We start from the raw sequence: 13,205 nt of genomic DNA, 5'->3' as shown, positions 1-13,205 counted from the left end.
TGAGGTCGTTGCCCACCGTCAGTGGAAAGCTGAGGTACCCCACATTGGTTTTGTGGTAGAGCAGAATCCTGTGTAGATACAGTTCGTACTGGATGACCTAGGAACTTCCTTCCCATACCATTTCTATTATTTATGAAAATTTAGAGGGAAGACTAAAGCTTCCTCCTGGGGCATCTTCTATGCCCAGCAGCTGTCCGCTCTGTGTCTTAAGCAAACAACGAGAGAGGAAGACAGCAGGAGGTATTTGGGAGACAGTGTGCTCTGGCTGTGACTGCACATTCTCGAGGCTGGGAAGGGGCTCAGCTGATGATAGCAGATTCCTGGTCAGCACTCCAGGAAGCAGAGGAGAAAGTCAGAGTCTTCTCTTCTTTCCATTGGCCCAGGCCATTGTGAAACAGATGAAGAAGAAAGAATGTGAACGCCTCACTTGGTGGCCTGGCATAGAGCAGAAAACCCAGTTGTGCTGTATTAGAGGCCTTCTCAGCCATTAGTCACGACGTTCACATTCAGGATCAGCTTTTGTTTAAAAGGAACTCTTTGTTTATAAACACAGAAGACATAGTTGCCTATTTCTGGCCGGTCCAATATCTCCATATAGGTGCCTATATAATTGTAGTCACTTGAAATGCACAAATACATCATCAGCTTTTAATCAGTCCGTAGTTGGTAGCTAATCACTAGTGCTATAGTGGAGCTAATGCCTTCTTTTCTTCTTTCAGCTTAGTCAAAGACCTACAGTTGCTGAACTCTTAGCCAGGAAAATCCTGAGATTTAACGAGTATGTCGAGGTAACTGATGCTCAGGACTACGATCGGCGAGCTGACAAGCCCTGGACGAAGTTAACGCCTGCTGACAAGGTGCCTGGAACACTTCTTTTCCTTTATTTGAGGCAGCTCAGTGGCACAGTGGATAGAGTACCCAGCCTGCAGTCAGGGAGACTCATCTTCCTAAGTTCAAATATGGCCTTAGGCACTTAGATGTGTGACTCTGGGCACCCTGTTTGCTTCCTAATATATAAAATGAGCTGGAGAAGGAAATGGCAAAGCACTCCAGTATCTTTGCCAAAAGAAAACACAAATAGGGTTGTGAAGAGTCAGACACCACTGAAATGACCAAAGAACAACAAATGTACTGACTGAAAGTAAGAATTGTCAGTAGAACCAAAGATGCTGTTCAGGACTTTGATTTGGAGGTTAACTTGCCCTGTGATCTTGGGCAAGGTCTTATATTTTATCTTTTGTAAAATTAGGGGCTAGAATATAGATAAGTCAGTGGCCATGTTTTTCAATTCCTAAATCCCATGACATGTCTATTTTGGTTCCATCATAAGATATAAAATCCTACTTTTCCAGGATCAGCCCGTGTGCCATCACCTCCATGAAACAATCCTGGTTACCCCTAGGAAAAGCATCTTCTCTCCCTCTGCCCTCAGATTTTCCTTGAGCACTTTGTCTGGGTCTCTTCTTTGCCCAGTTATACTTATGTGTATCTACCACATGATATCACATCTCAGAGTCCAGCCTCCTTAAGGGCAGGAATTGCATTGACTTTTATCTCTTTATAGCCAAAACCTAACACAGTGCCTTAACAACGGATTAGTTACATGGTATTGACAGATACTTTCTCATTTGTTTCTCAATCTGGTGAAGTAGGTTTAGTTATTATCCCTATTTTACAGATGAGGAAACTGAGGCCCAGAGAGATTAATTGACTTACCTAAGGTCACACAGCCAATGTCTGAAGTGAGATTTAGTTTCTGACTCCAAGTCCAGTACTCTACCCACTACCCCACACTTTGTTTAATAAATGGTTGTAGAATTAAACATGAAAAGTCTTTGGAAAAATCAGTCAAATTTGTTTGTCAGCCCACTAAATTGTAAATGTGCATAGCTCTTTTTCTCCATTTCCCTGACAGAAGGGTTTCTGTGACTCTGGCCAAGACTGATTGTAGCTAATGGCCTCTTTATGTCTTCTCTGCAGGCTGCCATTCGAAAGGAACTCAATGAATTTAAAAGTTCAGAGATGGAAGTTCATGAAGACAGCAAACATTTTACACGGTAAGAGATAAAGAATCCCTTTAAACCACACAAAACAAGTCAGCAAGGTTGATAATTCAAAATTCCTGGAATCCCCAAACCCCCAAATGATGGTCATTTGGTAAATATTTGGAAACTGTTGGGTGTCTGGCACTGTGCTAATCAGTGGGGTACAAATGCAAATAAGAAAAAGATAGGTCCTGCCTTTAAGGAGCTTACAATCTAAGAGGCTTCAACCCGTCACCAAAGGAAGCTTTGGAAAGGCGAGGACCAGGCCAGAGAATGATGGAGAAGTTCCAGTACATATGGGGAGGAAATCTATGCTGAGCTCCCTCTTTAAATAGAGGCCCTTGAGCCCACGGCCCTGCCCTCCATGCAGAGGGGCACAGGGGACTTACCACATGGAGGACCAGACCAGTTCAATCTTGTTGCATCCTGAGATTTCCCTGTAATGACAGGACAAACTCCATGAGTCTAGAAAACCTCAGTATTAGAGGTCTGGCTGTCCTAGCTAAATTGTACCTTCCCTCTCTAGAGCTCAGTTTCTTCATTGCTAACCAACACAGTGAGGGAGTTGATCTCAGTAATGTCTGAGGTCCCTTCCATAACCTAATCTTGTTACGCTATGATCTTTGCAGCACAGTTGGGCCTTCTTCTCATAAATGCAAATGCTCTCTCACATCCAGCTTCCCAGCTATCTGCTAAGGGCTGTTGCTGTTCTCCTGTGTCCCAGTGCACCTGGCCAGGTGGAAGCAAGTCTGCTCCTTCCTCCTCATCCAGCTTGCCTCCTTACCTGCATCACTCCATCCATTTCTGTTACCTGCTCCAAATCCTTATTGCTGTTGTCTCCCAAACTCCATGTCAGCTTCAATTCTTCATGTACCTGGCTCATAGTCTTCCTCTCCACCTCATTCATAACCTGGGGAATTCAATATTTGTATCATCCCACTCCTCAACACCCTGGGCCTTGCCTCTTAAACTCTCATGACCTCCATCTTCAGTTCCCCTCAGCCACACATAGGAACAGTCACACCCTTGCTCTCACCTTCACCTGAATGTTGTTCTATGAGTTGGAAGGAACCCCGAAATTCTGTTCTCTCACCCCAAGATCCTGTTGTTTTATTATTATTGATGTTCTCTTCGGCCCTGCCCTAATCAGCTACCCTTTAATGCCCCATTGTGCACCTTGCCAGATACCCACCATCTCTCTCCTGACTGAATTCACTTACTAGTGATGTCACCTGGGTATTTCCTGTCTTTTCAAGTATCCTGTGACACCTACTTCCCTTTAAGTCAGCCCCCAAGCAAAGGACCTTACTTCCTACTTAACTCAGAAAATAGAGGCCACGTTCTCTCCTACCTTTCTTAACACCTCAGAACCCCCATTTTCCCCTCCTGTACTCGAGCTCTGAGGAGGAGAGGAAGGTCCTTGCCATGACCATCCTTCACCTTTTTCTCTTGATCCCTTCTTCTCCCATCCCTTGTAGCAGCCTTCCTTGCTTAATCATTGCCTCTCTTTGAACTCTTTTCCTTTCCTGAAACTGTTTTCTCCAAGGCTACTAATGTTTTCCTAATTGCCACAGTCAGTCAGCTCTCTCAGTCCTCATCCCACTTTATCTCTGCAGCAGCATTTAAGACTGCTCTCCATTCCTCTTTTAGCCTCCATAAGACTTCAGTCCAGGTTCTCATTTTGCTTGCCTCCCCATGGTAGAGCTTGCCCACTTTACCCTTATGAGAAGAGTCAAATATTCTGCATGCTCGTTGTAACCTCTCTTTTGGTCTGTCTGTTTTTAACTTGCCTACTCAGTGCAAGTGTCCCCAAAAGCTTTATCCTATGCCTTCATCTCTTCTCTCTCCACTCTCTCTCCCTTGGGGTGCAAGTTTGCAACCTCAGTTTCCTAAAGTCATCTGATACTCAGTACATCCAAATTAGAACCCATATTTGACCCAAGAGTTATCTCAACCCACACTTCCCTTGAGCAAGGTCATCACCATCTTTTCTGATCACTTAGTTTTACAATCTTGGCATCATAGTTGACTCTCCCTTCTCCCGATGAACCTCTTGCAAAACAAAGGATGAACAACAATAACAACAATCCCCCTCTCTCAACCCATGTTTCCAATCAGTTGCTAAATCTTGTTTTGATTCTACTACCACAACATTCTTCACATCCATTCCCTTCATCCCTCACCTAGCCAATTTTAGTTCTTATTCTTCCTGTTTCTGGTCTCTGCTCTCTTTAGTTTATTCCCCCAGCTGCCACACTGAATTCCAGAACTGAACACAGATAGAATGATATCATCCTCCTTTTAAAAAATCTTTAGCTGATCCCTATTGCCATTAAAAAAACAAACCAACCATGCACCTGCCATTGAAAACCCTTCACAATATTACTTTTATATACTTTTTCAAAACTGACCTGCTTAGCTGTTTCTTGTAAATGACCTTCCATCTCTTCTATCCTTAAAATGCCCCATTTCTGGCACTTCCTCCTCCTTCATCCCAACCTTAGAATCTCTGACATCTTTCTATCCCCTGTGCCTAGCACTGTTCATTGTATATATTAGACTCTGATTAAATATTTATTCAGTTGTATTATGCATAACATGGTGTGAGCTCTCTAACACTGGATAGTAGCAATCACTTTGGATATAGAAGATTTTTATAGAAAATAGTTCATTTGAGTTTCATCTAATGCAGGGCTTCTTTTTTCACTCACGACCCTTTTTTGCCTGAGAAATTTGTACATGACCCTGGGTATTTAGGTACATAAAATAGGTATACATAACCACTTACTGTTGCCAAATTTTCCGTGACCCCCACATTCCTACACAACCCTATATGGAGTTGTGACCCTGAGTTTAATAAAGCTAGGGTCTAATGGACCCACCTTTCATATCTGTCAATAACTGTGACAAGGCAGCTCCCAAATCTAATGGGACCTTACGCTGTCATAATACAAGTCTAGAACAAGGGTGGTTGTTTCATTTACCTCTGGATCCTCTGTTATATTAAAATGGGAATAGGCCACCAGGCTGCTGAGGAGACTGGAAATCCTGCTATAGGAGGGCTAGGTGAAGAATCTGGGCTATTTACCCTGGAGGAAAGGAGGAGGGGGGAGGAGAGGAAGCAATAAGGATGAGGGGTGGCGGGCAGGAGTGGCAGGGACTTTCACTTCTTTGAAAGGCTTGGGAAAGAAGCTATCTTTCTTTTTTCTGGCACCTGGAAGGCAGCACTTAAGATGAATGGGGCAGGGGGCAGCTAGATGGCGCAGTGGTTAAAGCGCTGGCCCTGGATTCAGGAGTACCTGAGTTCAAATCCAGCCTCAGACACTTAACACTTACTAGCTGTGTGACCCTGGGCAAGTCACTTAACCCCCATTGCCCTGCAAAAAAAAAAAAAGAAAAAGAAAAAAGAAAAAAAAATTAAAAAAAAAAAAGATGAATGGGGCAGATTTCACCCTAACATAAGGGATGAAGAATTGGAGCTAGTCATACATTGGAAGTGTTGCCTTGAGAGGAGCCTGGGAGAAGCTAATGTTGACATGGTTGGGCCTCCGGAATTGACCTGGGTGAATTTTGAGGTCTGTGAAGAGGCATTTTGGGAGACTGTGATGCTGTGGCCCTGTTGAACCCACACTGGCTTAGCATGCGTACCTTTGCTTTGCATTGCTGCCAATGCTGTGGTAAGAACAGGATATTGATTGTGCATGTCTATTATAACCTCCCTCTTGTCTGTCTGGTTTTAGCTTCCATCGACCATGATGCTGACTTCTGGGGGAGAAACTTAAAGGCCCCCCAAACAGGGCTGCTTTCCTGCTTCCATCTCTAGATACATGGAAGACCCTTTAGTTCTTCACAGCATGTCCACAGATGGACTCGCCGCAGTTCTAAGGTGGATGGCATCTCTCTGAATGTAGCATTTCACTGGAACAAATCATCAGATGGGCCCCTGGGGCCAGACTGAACACTCTGTACCAGTGCTTTTCCACCTCTGTGAGCTGCATCTCACACTTCAAGGGGAGTCCAGAGTTCTCAGGAGGATTTTCAGGTTGTACATTTTGCTGCCCTGTGTGAAGGCGCTCTGGTACTATTAGTATAATACCCTGCCCAGCAGCATCATGGCCAATTCCCCGTCACTCAACCTACCTGGCATAGAGAGTGGAGGCTCCTGGGAAAAAGACATGCTGCCCTCCTCCGCCACAGCCCTTCATCCAGCTCAGCGGACGTATGGGAAGGTCTTCTGGCCTACTACAAGGGCGTGTCATTAATTAAGGCCAGTCAGAAAGCACTGTCATACCTCTCGTAACACAGCAATACTCTTCATCGCACAGTTGGACCTGAAGGGATGTCCACCATCCATTGACTTTTCCATTTTGACACCCATCAGCCAGATTCTTTATTGTAAATAGTCTTGAAGAAGTGGTGGGAACATGTTTTTCCTGGTGAGCTTTTGTTTGTTTAGTCTGAGCTGCAACACCAGATTCTGAGTTGGTGAAATGAGAAATGTGTGTATATTTTCTGGATACAAAAACGAAACAAAAGCTACCCCACAGGTAGGCAGGAAGCTGACACAAATGTGACTTGTATATGATTGGCTTTTGTATTTTATTGTACCAAATGATAGGCTGAATCACTACTGACCAAGAACTGTGTTCTCCTGCAGAACCCAGCTGGAGCGATTCTGTTGGGGGCAGGGGGTCCCTTCTGTCACCAGCCAGAAGCACAGTCATGCCCAGTGGGCTATGGCTCACCGAATCACAGTGAAGGGACTTTGCACTGCTTCCCTCTCTTGTCGCCATGGCAGCTTCACCCCAAAGTGGCTGGCCCTCTCCTGCTGCATTTCCCCTTCATACCCTTCTCTCTTCCTCTCCTCCCCTCCCTTCTTCCAACATGCACATGCTGATCCTTTCCTCTCCTCTCCCCTGCAGCTCAAACCTCAGCTTATTTCTCTTCTAGCAGAATGTAGCATATGCAGCTGGTGCCTAGACCCTGTTCCACGTAGGGGTCTCATTCTTGTTCATCACTTATGTCTTAAAATGGGTGACTCAGATGCTCTTAGATTTTGATAAAAAACCATCTAACCTCCTTTGTTTCCCTCAGTTTCATACCCATAAGAAGAGAAAAAATGGGTCTTTCTCCCACTTCTGAATGGTTTTGTGGCTTGTTTGGTGCCGGTTTTCTCCCTTTTTTCTCCCTTATAGTTCCCTTTGTTTCCTTAGTTTGTCCTCTCCTGTGCTCTATTCTCTTTTTTCTCTTTCCACATCAGTACATCAGTGTGAAGCCTGCCGTGAAATATTTGAATTTCAGGTCTCAACAAAGGGCTAGAAGTGACCTTTAAAGGTGGTGTTTCATTGAGGGGTAGGGGACGGCAGCGACAGCTGTATCCACGTCCCATGGTAAGATTTAGGATGATGGTGGGAAGGCTAATGATGGTGCTGCTGAAGAATGTGAAGCTGAAGGCAGGTGGGCCCAGATGGGTCCCTGCTCACCTTCCTTTTCCTAGTCATTCTGCCAGCTCAGGGCATGGTTGGAGCCTCCCTCTAGCTGAATGAAGCCCACACCAGCATTCTCTGGGGTTCGAGAGGACATTTGCACCCTTCCTTTCACTGCCTTTGCTCTCCAATCCAAAGGTGCCAAGCTGGTACCAGGTTTGGTGTCCTGGGTTACCAGTCTGCCTTCTGTGTGCCACCGGGGAGCCCCATTAGCCTTTCATCTCAGTCCTGTCCTTGGGGGTGGGGGGACCCAGGCTTTTTCAGGGTTTTTTATAAAATGGATTTTGAATTCCCTTTCCTTGTAATTATCAAAAATTTACATAATGTAAAGAAGAGGTAAAGTTCTTCCTAGAAAAACCTGCTATTTTAGACTTCAGAATGCTTTTTTGATGTACAAAATCTCTTTGTAGAGGAAATAATTACATTGTATATCAGTCTTCCTATCAATAAATATTAATTATTACAATATTATAGATTTTTTCAAATTTTCCTATTTTATACACAAAATCTGTGCCAAATCCTTCGTTTGCCAGAGGGGAAAATCAAAGGTATTTATACAGCTAACCTTTTATGTAACAGTGATATTAGTCCAAACATGGGCCAGTGAGTAGATGAAGTGTAGCCATATGAAGGCAGTGACTCGGGCTTTCCTTTGCAGAGTGCTTTGATACACACTATATTATGTACCTCTTACCCCAGACTGGTGGGGTAATGGGGTGCAAGTAGTACTGTCTCTATTTTACAGATTTGGAAACTGAGACTCTGGTGTGGTGATTTTTATCAAAGGCCTGCCAATGCTGGAAAGGCAGGCCTTTTATCTCTGTAATGGAATTCCACACACACTGACTGCCTGTTCTGTGCAGGGTACTAGCGATACAAAAGTGAAAAACACCATTAGCAAGGAAGTTAGGTCATGTACACATACCAGTCAGTCAAGATTTATTATGTGCTAGGCAGTCCTTACCCTCAAGGAACTTACAGTTTAATAGTGGAGACAATATGCAAACAATTTTACATTTTACAATTTACAGTTATTTACAATTATTGATTACAGTGGTTGACTATAAGCCCCAGGCCTTCTTGGAAGAGACCCACACCCCAAATTATTCTGTAACTAGCATGGACTCCAGGATTTTGCCCTTCCTAAAAGGCTGTTTTGGACAAGAGGAAACCTTCCAGTCCTATCCCAATAAAAACCTCAAGTCAAAACTATCCCTGAATCTTTGAACCCTTTCTGTTCCCTATAAAAATTCACCATTGTATTTATCACTGATGACACTTAGGAGTACTCCAGCCATTTTGTTCACATCACTTCACCAAGGACATAGGTTTCTATGAAATTGCTAACCTAACACAAGTGGCTAATTTGTTATCTGAGGGAGATTGCAAGGCCCAATCTGCCCAAACCTATTACTATACATCCTAATCACTTTTCTTTTCCTATTTAGGTAGTTTCCAAAATGTTTTTATTTTCATGTGTTTATCACCCAATGAATTTATTGAATGAATGAACCCTAGCACCCTCAGATTACTATGTTATATCATCCTTCCTCCAGCAGAGAGGTTCAGAGGGAAAGAAATAAAGGACAGATAAGTCTTAATGCCCCTCCCAACCCTAATCATATCCATGTTGTCAAGGTGGGGCTTGCAAAACTCAATGAAACTGAGCCATGCTGTCCAGAGTTACCCAAAATGGACAGATCATAGTGGAGAGTTCAGACAAAAAGTCATCCATTGGAGAAGGAAATGGCAAACCACTCCAGCATCTGCCTAGAAAACACCGTGGATAGTATAAAATGATAAAAGATGACTGGAAGATGAGTCCCTTAGGTTGGAAGGTGTCCAGTATGCTATTGGGGAAGAGCTAAGGACAATGACAAGTAACTCCAGTAACTAATGAAGTCAGAAGGAAGCTCACCTATGGATACATCTGGCGACAAAAGGAAAGTCTGATGCTGTTGAGATCCATATTACATAGGAACCTGGAATGTAAGATCTATGAACCACAGTAAGCTGGGTGTAGTCAATAAAAGAAAGAAAAATGGTAGTGGGGTAGACTCTCAAAAATGACCTAAAGATATCTATTTGAATCCAACATAAACTGCTCAATGTCACAGTAAATCAAAAGAGAATTGGAATAACTGGCAAGTTTCGCCTTAGAATGAAGCAGAGCAGAGACGAAGTTTTGTCAAGATAACTTGCTGGTCATAGCAAATACTCTTTTTAATCAACTCAAAAATTGACTCCACACATGGACATCATTAGATGGTGAAGATAGACTTCAGATTGATTTATACTTTGCAGTCAAAGGTGGAAAAGCTCTATACAATCAGTTAAAACAAGACCTGGAGCTGACTGTGGCTCCAATCATGAGCTTCTTACTGCAAAATTCAGAATTAAATTGAAGAAAGTAGGGAAAACCATCAGACTATATAGGTATGACCTAAATAACATCCTTTATGAATATGAAATAGAGGTGATGAATAGATGTATGGAATTAGATCTAGGAGACAGAATGCCTAAAGAACTATGTACAGAGGTTTGCAATAAGAGGCAGAATAAAAAACATTCCCCCCAAAAAACCCAAAAGCAAGATGGGTGTCTGATGAGACTTTACAGATAGCTGAGGAAAGAAAGCCAGGTAGGAGAAATGGAAAGATATACCCAAGTAAATGTGGAATTCAAGGAGAAACAGGTTTTCCTAACTAAGCAATGCAAAGGAATAAAAAATAGCAAAATGGGAAAGATGAGATCTCTTAAAAAATCATTAGAACTATCGGGGCAGCTAGATGGCGCAGTGGATAGAGCACTGGCCCTGGATTCAGGAGTACCTGAGTTCAAATCCGGCTTCAGACACTTAATACTTACTAGCTGTGTGACCCTGGGCAAGTCACTTAACCCCAATTGCCTCACTTTAAAAAAAAAAAAATCATTAGAACTATCAAGGGAATGTTTCATGCAAAAATGGTCATGATAAAAGACAACTGGTAGGGATTTAACAAGCAAAAGAAATTAAGAAGAGGTGACAAGAATACACAAAAGACTATGTCACCAACAAAACCCTGCTAAAAGATATAGTAATATGTGACTTATTTAAAATAATTGCCGACAGTTTAAAATACCCGGGAGTATACCTACCAAGACAAACCCTAGAACTATATGAACTTAAAACTTTTTATACAAAAAAAATCACATTTAAATAATTGGGAGAAATATTCATTGTTCATGGGTGAGCAGAGCCAATACAATAAAAATGACAGTTCTACCTAAACTTAGCTGCTTAAATGCCATCACAATTAACAAAAAATTATTTTACTGAGGTAGAAATGATTCATCTAGAAGAACAAAAGGTCAAGAATATCAAAGAATTAATGAAAAAATGTAAAGGAAGGAGGTTTAGCAGTACTTATAAGGCAATAATTGCCAAAACTATGTGATATTGGCTAAGAAATAGTGTAACAATTGGAGTGACTCCACCTGCTGGAGAGTTACTGTAGGAAAGCTCCACCATGAGATGAAGGCCTCTGAGGGCAAGCCATTAGGCTTTTCTTTGGCATCAGGAAATGGTGTTTGCTCATGAGTACTGTCTATCAAAGATACCAGCCAATTAGCTTGGAGCTGTGTGTGCATGTGGACGGGATGTTCCCAGTTTCAGAGGAGGCTTGTGGGAGAAAGAAGGGACAAGGCTGGCTCTTGCTCTCTTGTCAGGACTCTCATGAGAGTGGAGCAGAAATGCGGGCTTCCTGAGATAGATAGCTGAATCTAGGCCTCTTTCTCTCTCTCTTCACCAAATTCTTATTCTCCTTAATAAATGCTTAAAAGTCTAACTCTTGCTAAAGCTTATAATTTATTGGCGACCACTCATTAGATATTTTAGACAGACTAGCTAGAATTTTAGCCCCTTAATAGAAAAGTGAATCAGTGAAACAGAGTAGATGTACAATACACAGTAGTCTTCCTGATTCCAGGCCTGATGTGGGCTACAAAATCTCTAGCAATCTCTAGCAAAGGTAACTGAGGCAGAGCTCTAAGGTGTTCACTATATTACACCCAGTGGTCTCTAAGCAATTGGATCCAAAAGCTTCCTCACAGTCAAAGACCCTACTGCTCACTGTACATGGGCTTTTATTGACTTTGGAAGTTCATTAATGGGCATTGCAAGTTCATGATTGGTCAAGAGAGATGTTCCTCAATCATCATTACTTTGTCAGCAGTATTCAAGGACTTTCCACCTGACATGAAACCCTGTCAGCTAGGTCTTGGGCCTTTCCAGTTCATCTCAGCAGGGGCTTTCCATAGAACAAACATCAGTGACTAATGTCCTGTGGAAGGATGGTCAGCAGGGATTTTCCATAAGCCATATGAACCTTATTTCAAACATGGTTCAATTAGGAAGGGGTGGGGGTGTCAGTGTTAATACAGCAGCACAAGCTAGGATAAATCCTTATAACAGGCCTAAGTAATACAGCATAAACCTATCCTATAAAATCAAGCACAAGTAATATAATCATCAATACATGGTGGGTTATTAATCATAACTCTTATTCTTATAGCATTAACTAACTCAAACTTAGTGTTTTTTCCTTAACACACTCACTGATACCCATTAAATCCCAATGAACTGATTAAATTGAGTAGGGACATCAAAATAATTCTTACACTGATGTTCTATCCACTGTGCCACCTAGCTGTCTGAAAGATAGGACAACTCTCCCCATCCTCAGACTTTATAATTTATCAAGGAGAAAGCCACGTGTATTCATATATAAGTGAAGAGAAAATGTATTCATAGGAATGATTGACCAGAGCTATGCTTCTGCAAAGATTAGTCTGGAAGTCTCTACAAGAGAATCCAAGCAAGAGATAATGGGAACCTGTCCTGCAGTCACATGGCAGAAGACAGAAAGAAGCAAGGAAGGAAACAAGTATTTCTGCTGAGTAGTTTTACAAATATCATCTCCTTTTTAAAGGAAACTGAGGCAGACAGAAGTGAAGTGGTTTGTCCAGGGTCCCACAGCTAGTAAGTGTCTGAGCCTGGATTTGAACTTGGGTCTTTCTGACTCCAGGCCCAGCATTCTATCTACTGACCCACCCAAATGCCCATAGAATCAAGCCCATGTAGGGGATGCTAAGTAGGGAGAAGTAGCATGTCTCAAACCAACCTCTCTCATTCATCTTCAGAATAATCTCCCTCTTCCCTCTAGTTCCTCATCTGACATTTTATTTTTATCTTTAAATCCCCATCGACTCAGACATCATGTTTAATAAATGTTAGTTGAATTCTCAACAATACAATAATCCAAAATAATCCCAAAGGACTATTGATGAAACATACTATCCACCTCCAAAGAAAGAACTGATATTGATGGAACAGACTGAAGCATACTATTTTTCACATTCTTTTATTTTTTTCTTTTATTCAAGTTTTCTTATACAAAATGACTAAAATTGTAATGTTTTACATAATCATACATCTATAACCCATATCTGATTGCTTGCTGCCTCAGGGAGGAGTATGGGGAGGTAGGGAAGGAGAGATAAAAATTGGTACTATAAATAAAAATGTTTACCACATTTGAAATAAATGAATGAATGAGTGGATGAATGAATGAGTGAATGAACAAATAAATAAATGCTGGTTGATTGATCTGCTTACAGAACAAATTTATATCTC

At 42.1% G+C, this 13,205-nt stretch overlaps 1 protein-coding gene across 6 annotated transcripts in view; it reads left to right on the top strand.

Moving 5' to 3' along the window:
• PHACTR4 (phosphatase and actin regulator 4) overlaps nt 1–7,966 on the top strand; it is a 123,282-nt gene extending 115,316 nt beyond the window's left edge. For all 6 annotated transcript variants that reach the window (XM_043996675.1, XM_043996674.1, XM_043996676.1 and 3 more), the window contains 3 exons: nt 720–857; nt 1,981–2,057; nt 5,786–7,966. In XM_043996675.1, the coding sequence (XP_043852610.1) occupies nt 720–857; nt 1,981–2,057; nt 5,786–5,801 (231 nt within the window). In that variant the 3' untranslated portion in view covers nt 5,802–7,966. The remainder of the gene's footprint in view (nt 1–719; nt 858–1,980; nt 2,058–5,785) is intronic.
• Nucleotides 7,967–13,205: the final 5,239 nt, after the last annotated feature.

The sequence above is a fragment of the Dromiciops gliroides genome, chromosome 3 (assembly GCF_019393635.1).
Source record: "Dromiciops gliroides isolate mDroGli1 chromosome 3, mDroGli1.pri, whole genome shotgun sequence".
Lineage (NCBI taxonomy): Eukaryota > Metazoa > Chordata > Mammalia > Microbiotheria > Microbiotheriidae > Dromiciops > Dromiciops gliroides.
The sequence above is the reverse complement of the archived record's forward strand: the minus strand, read 5'-3'. Positions and strand labels throughout refer to the sequence as shown.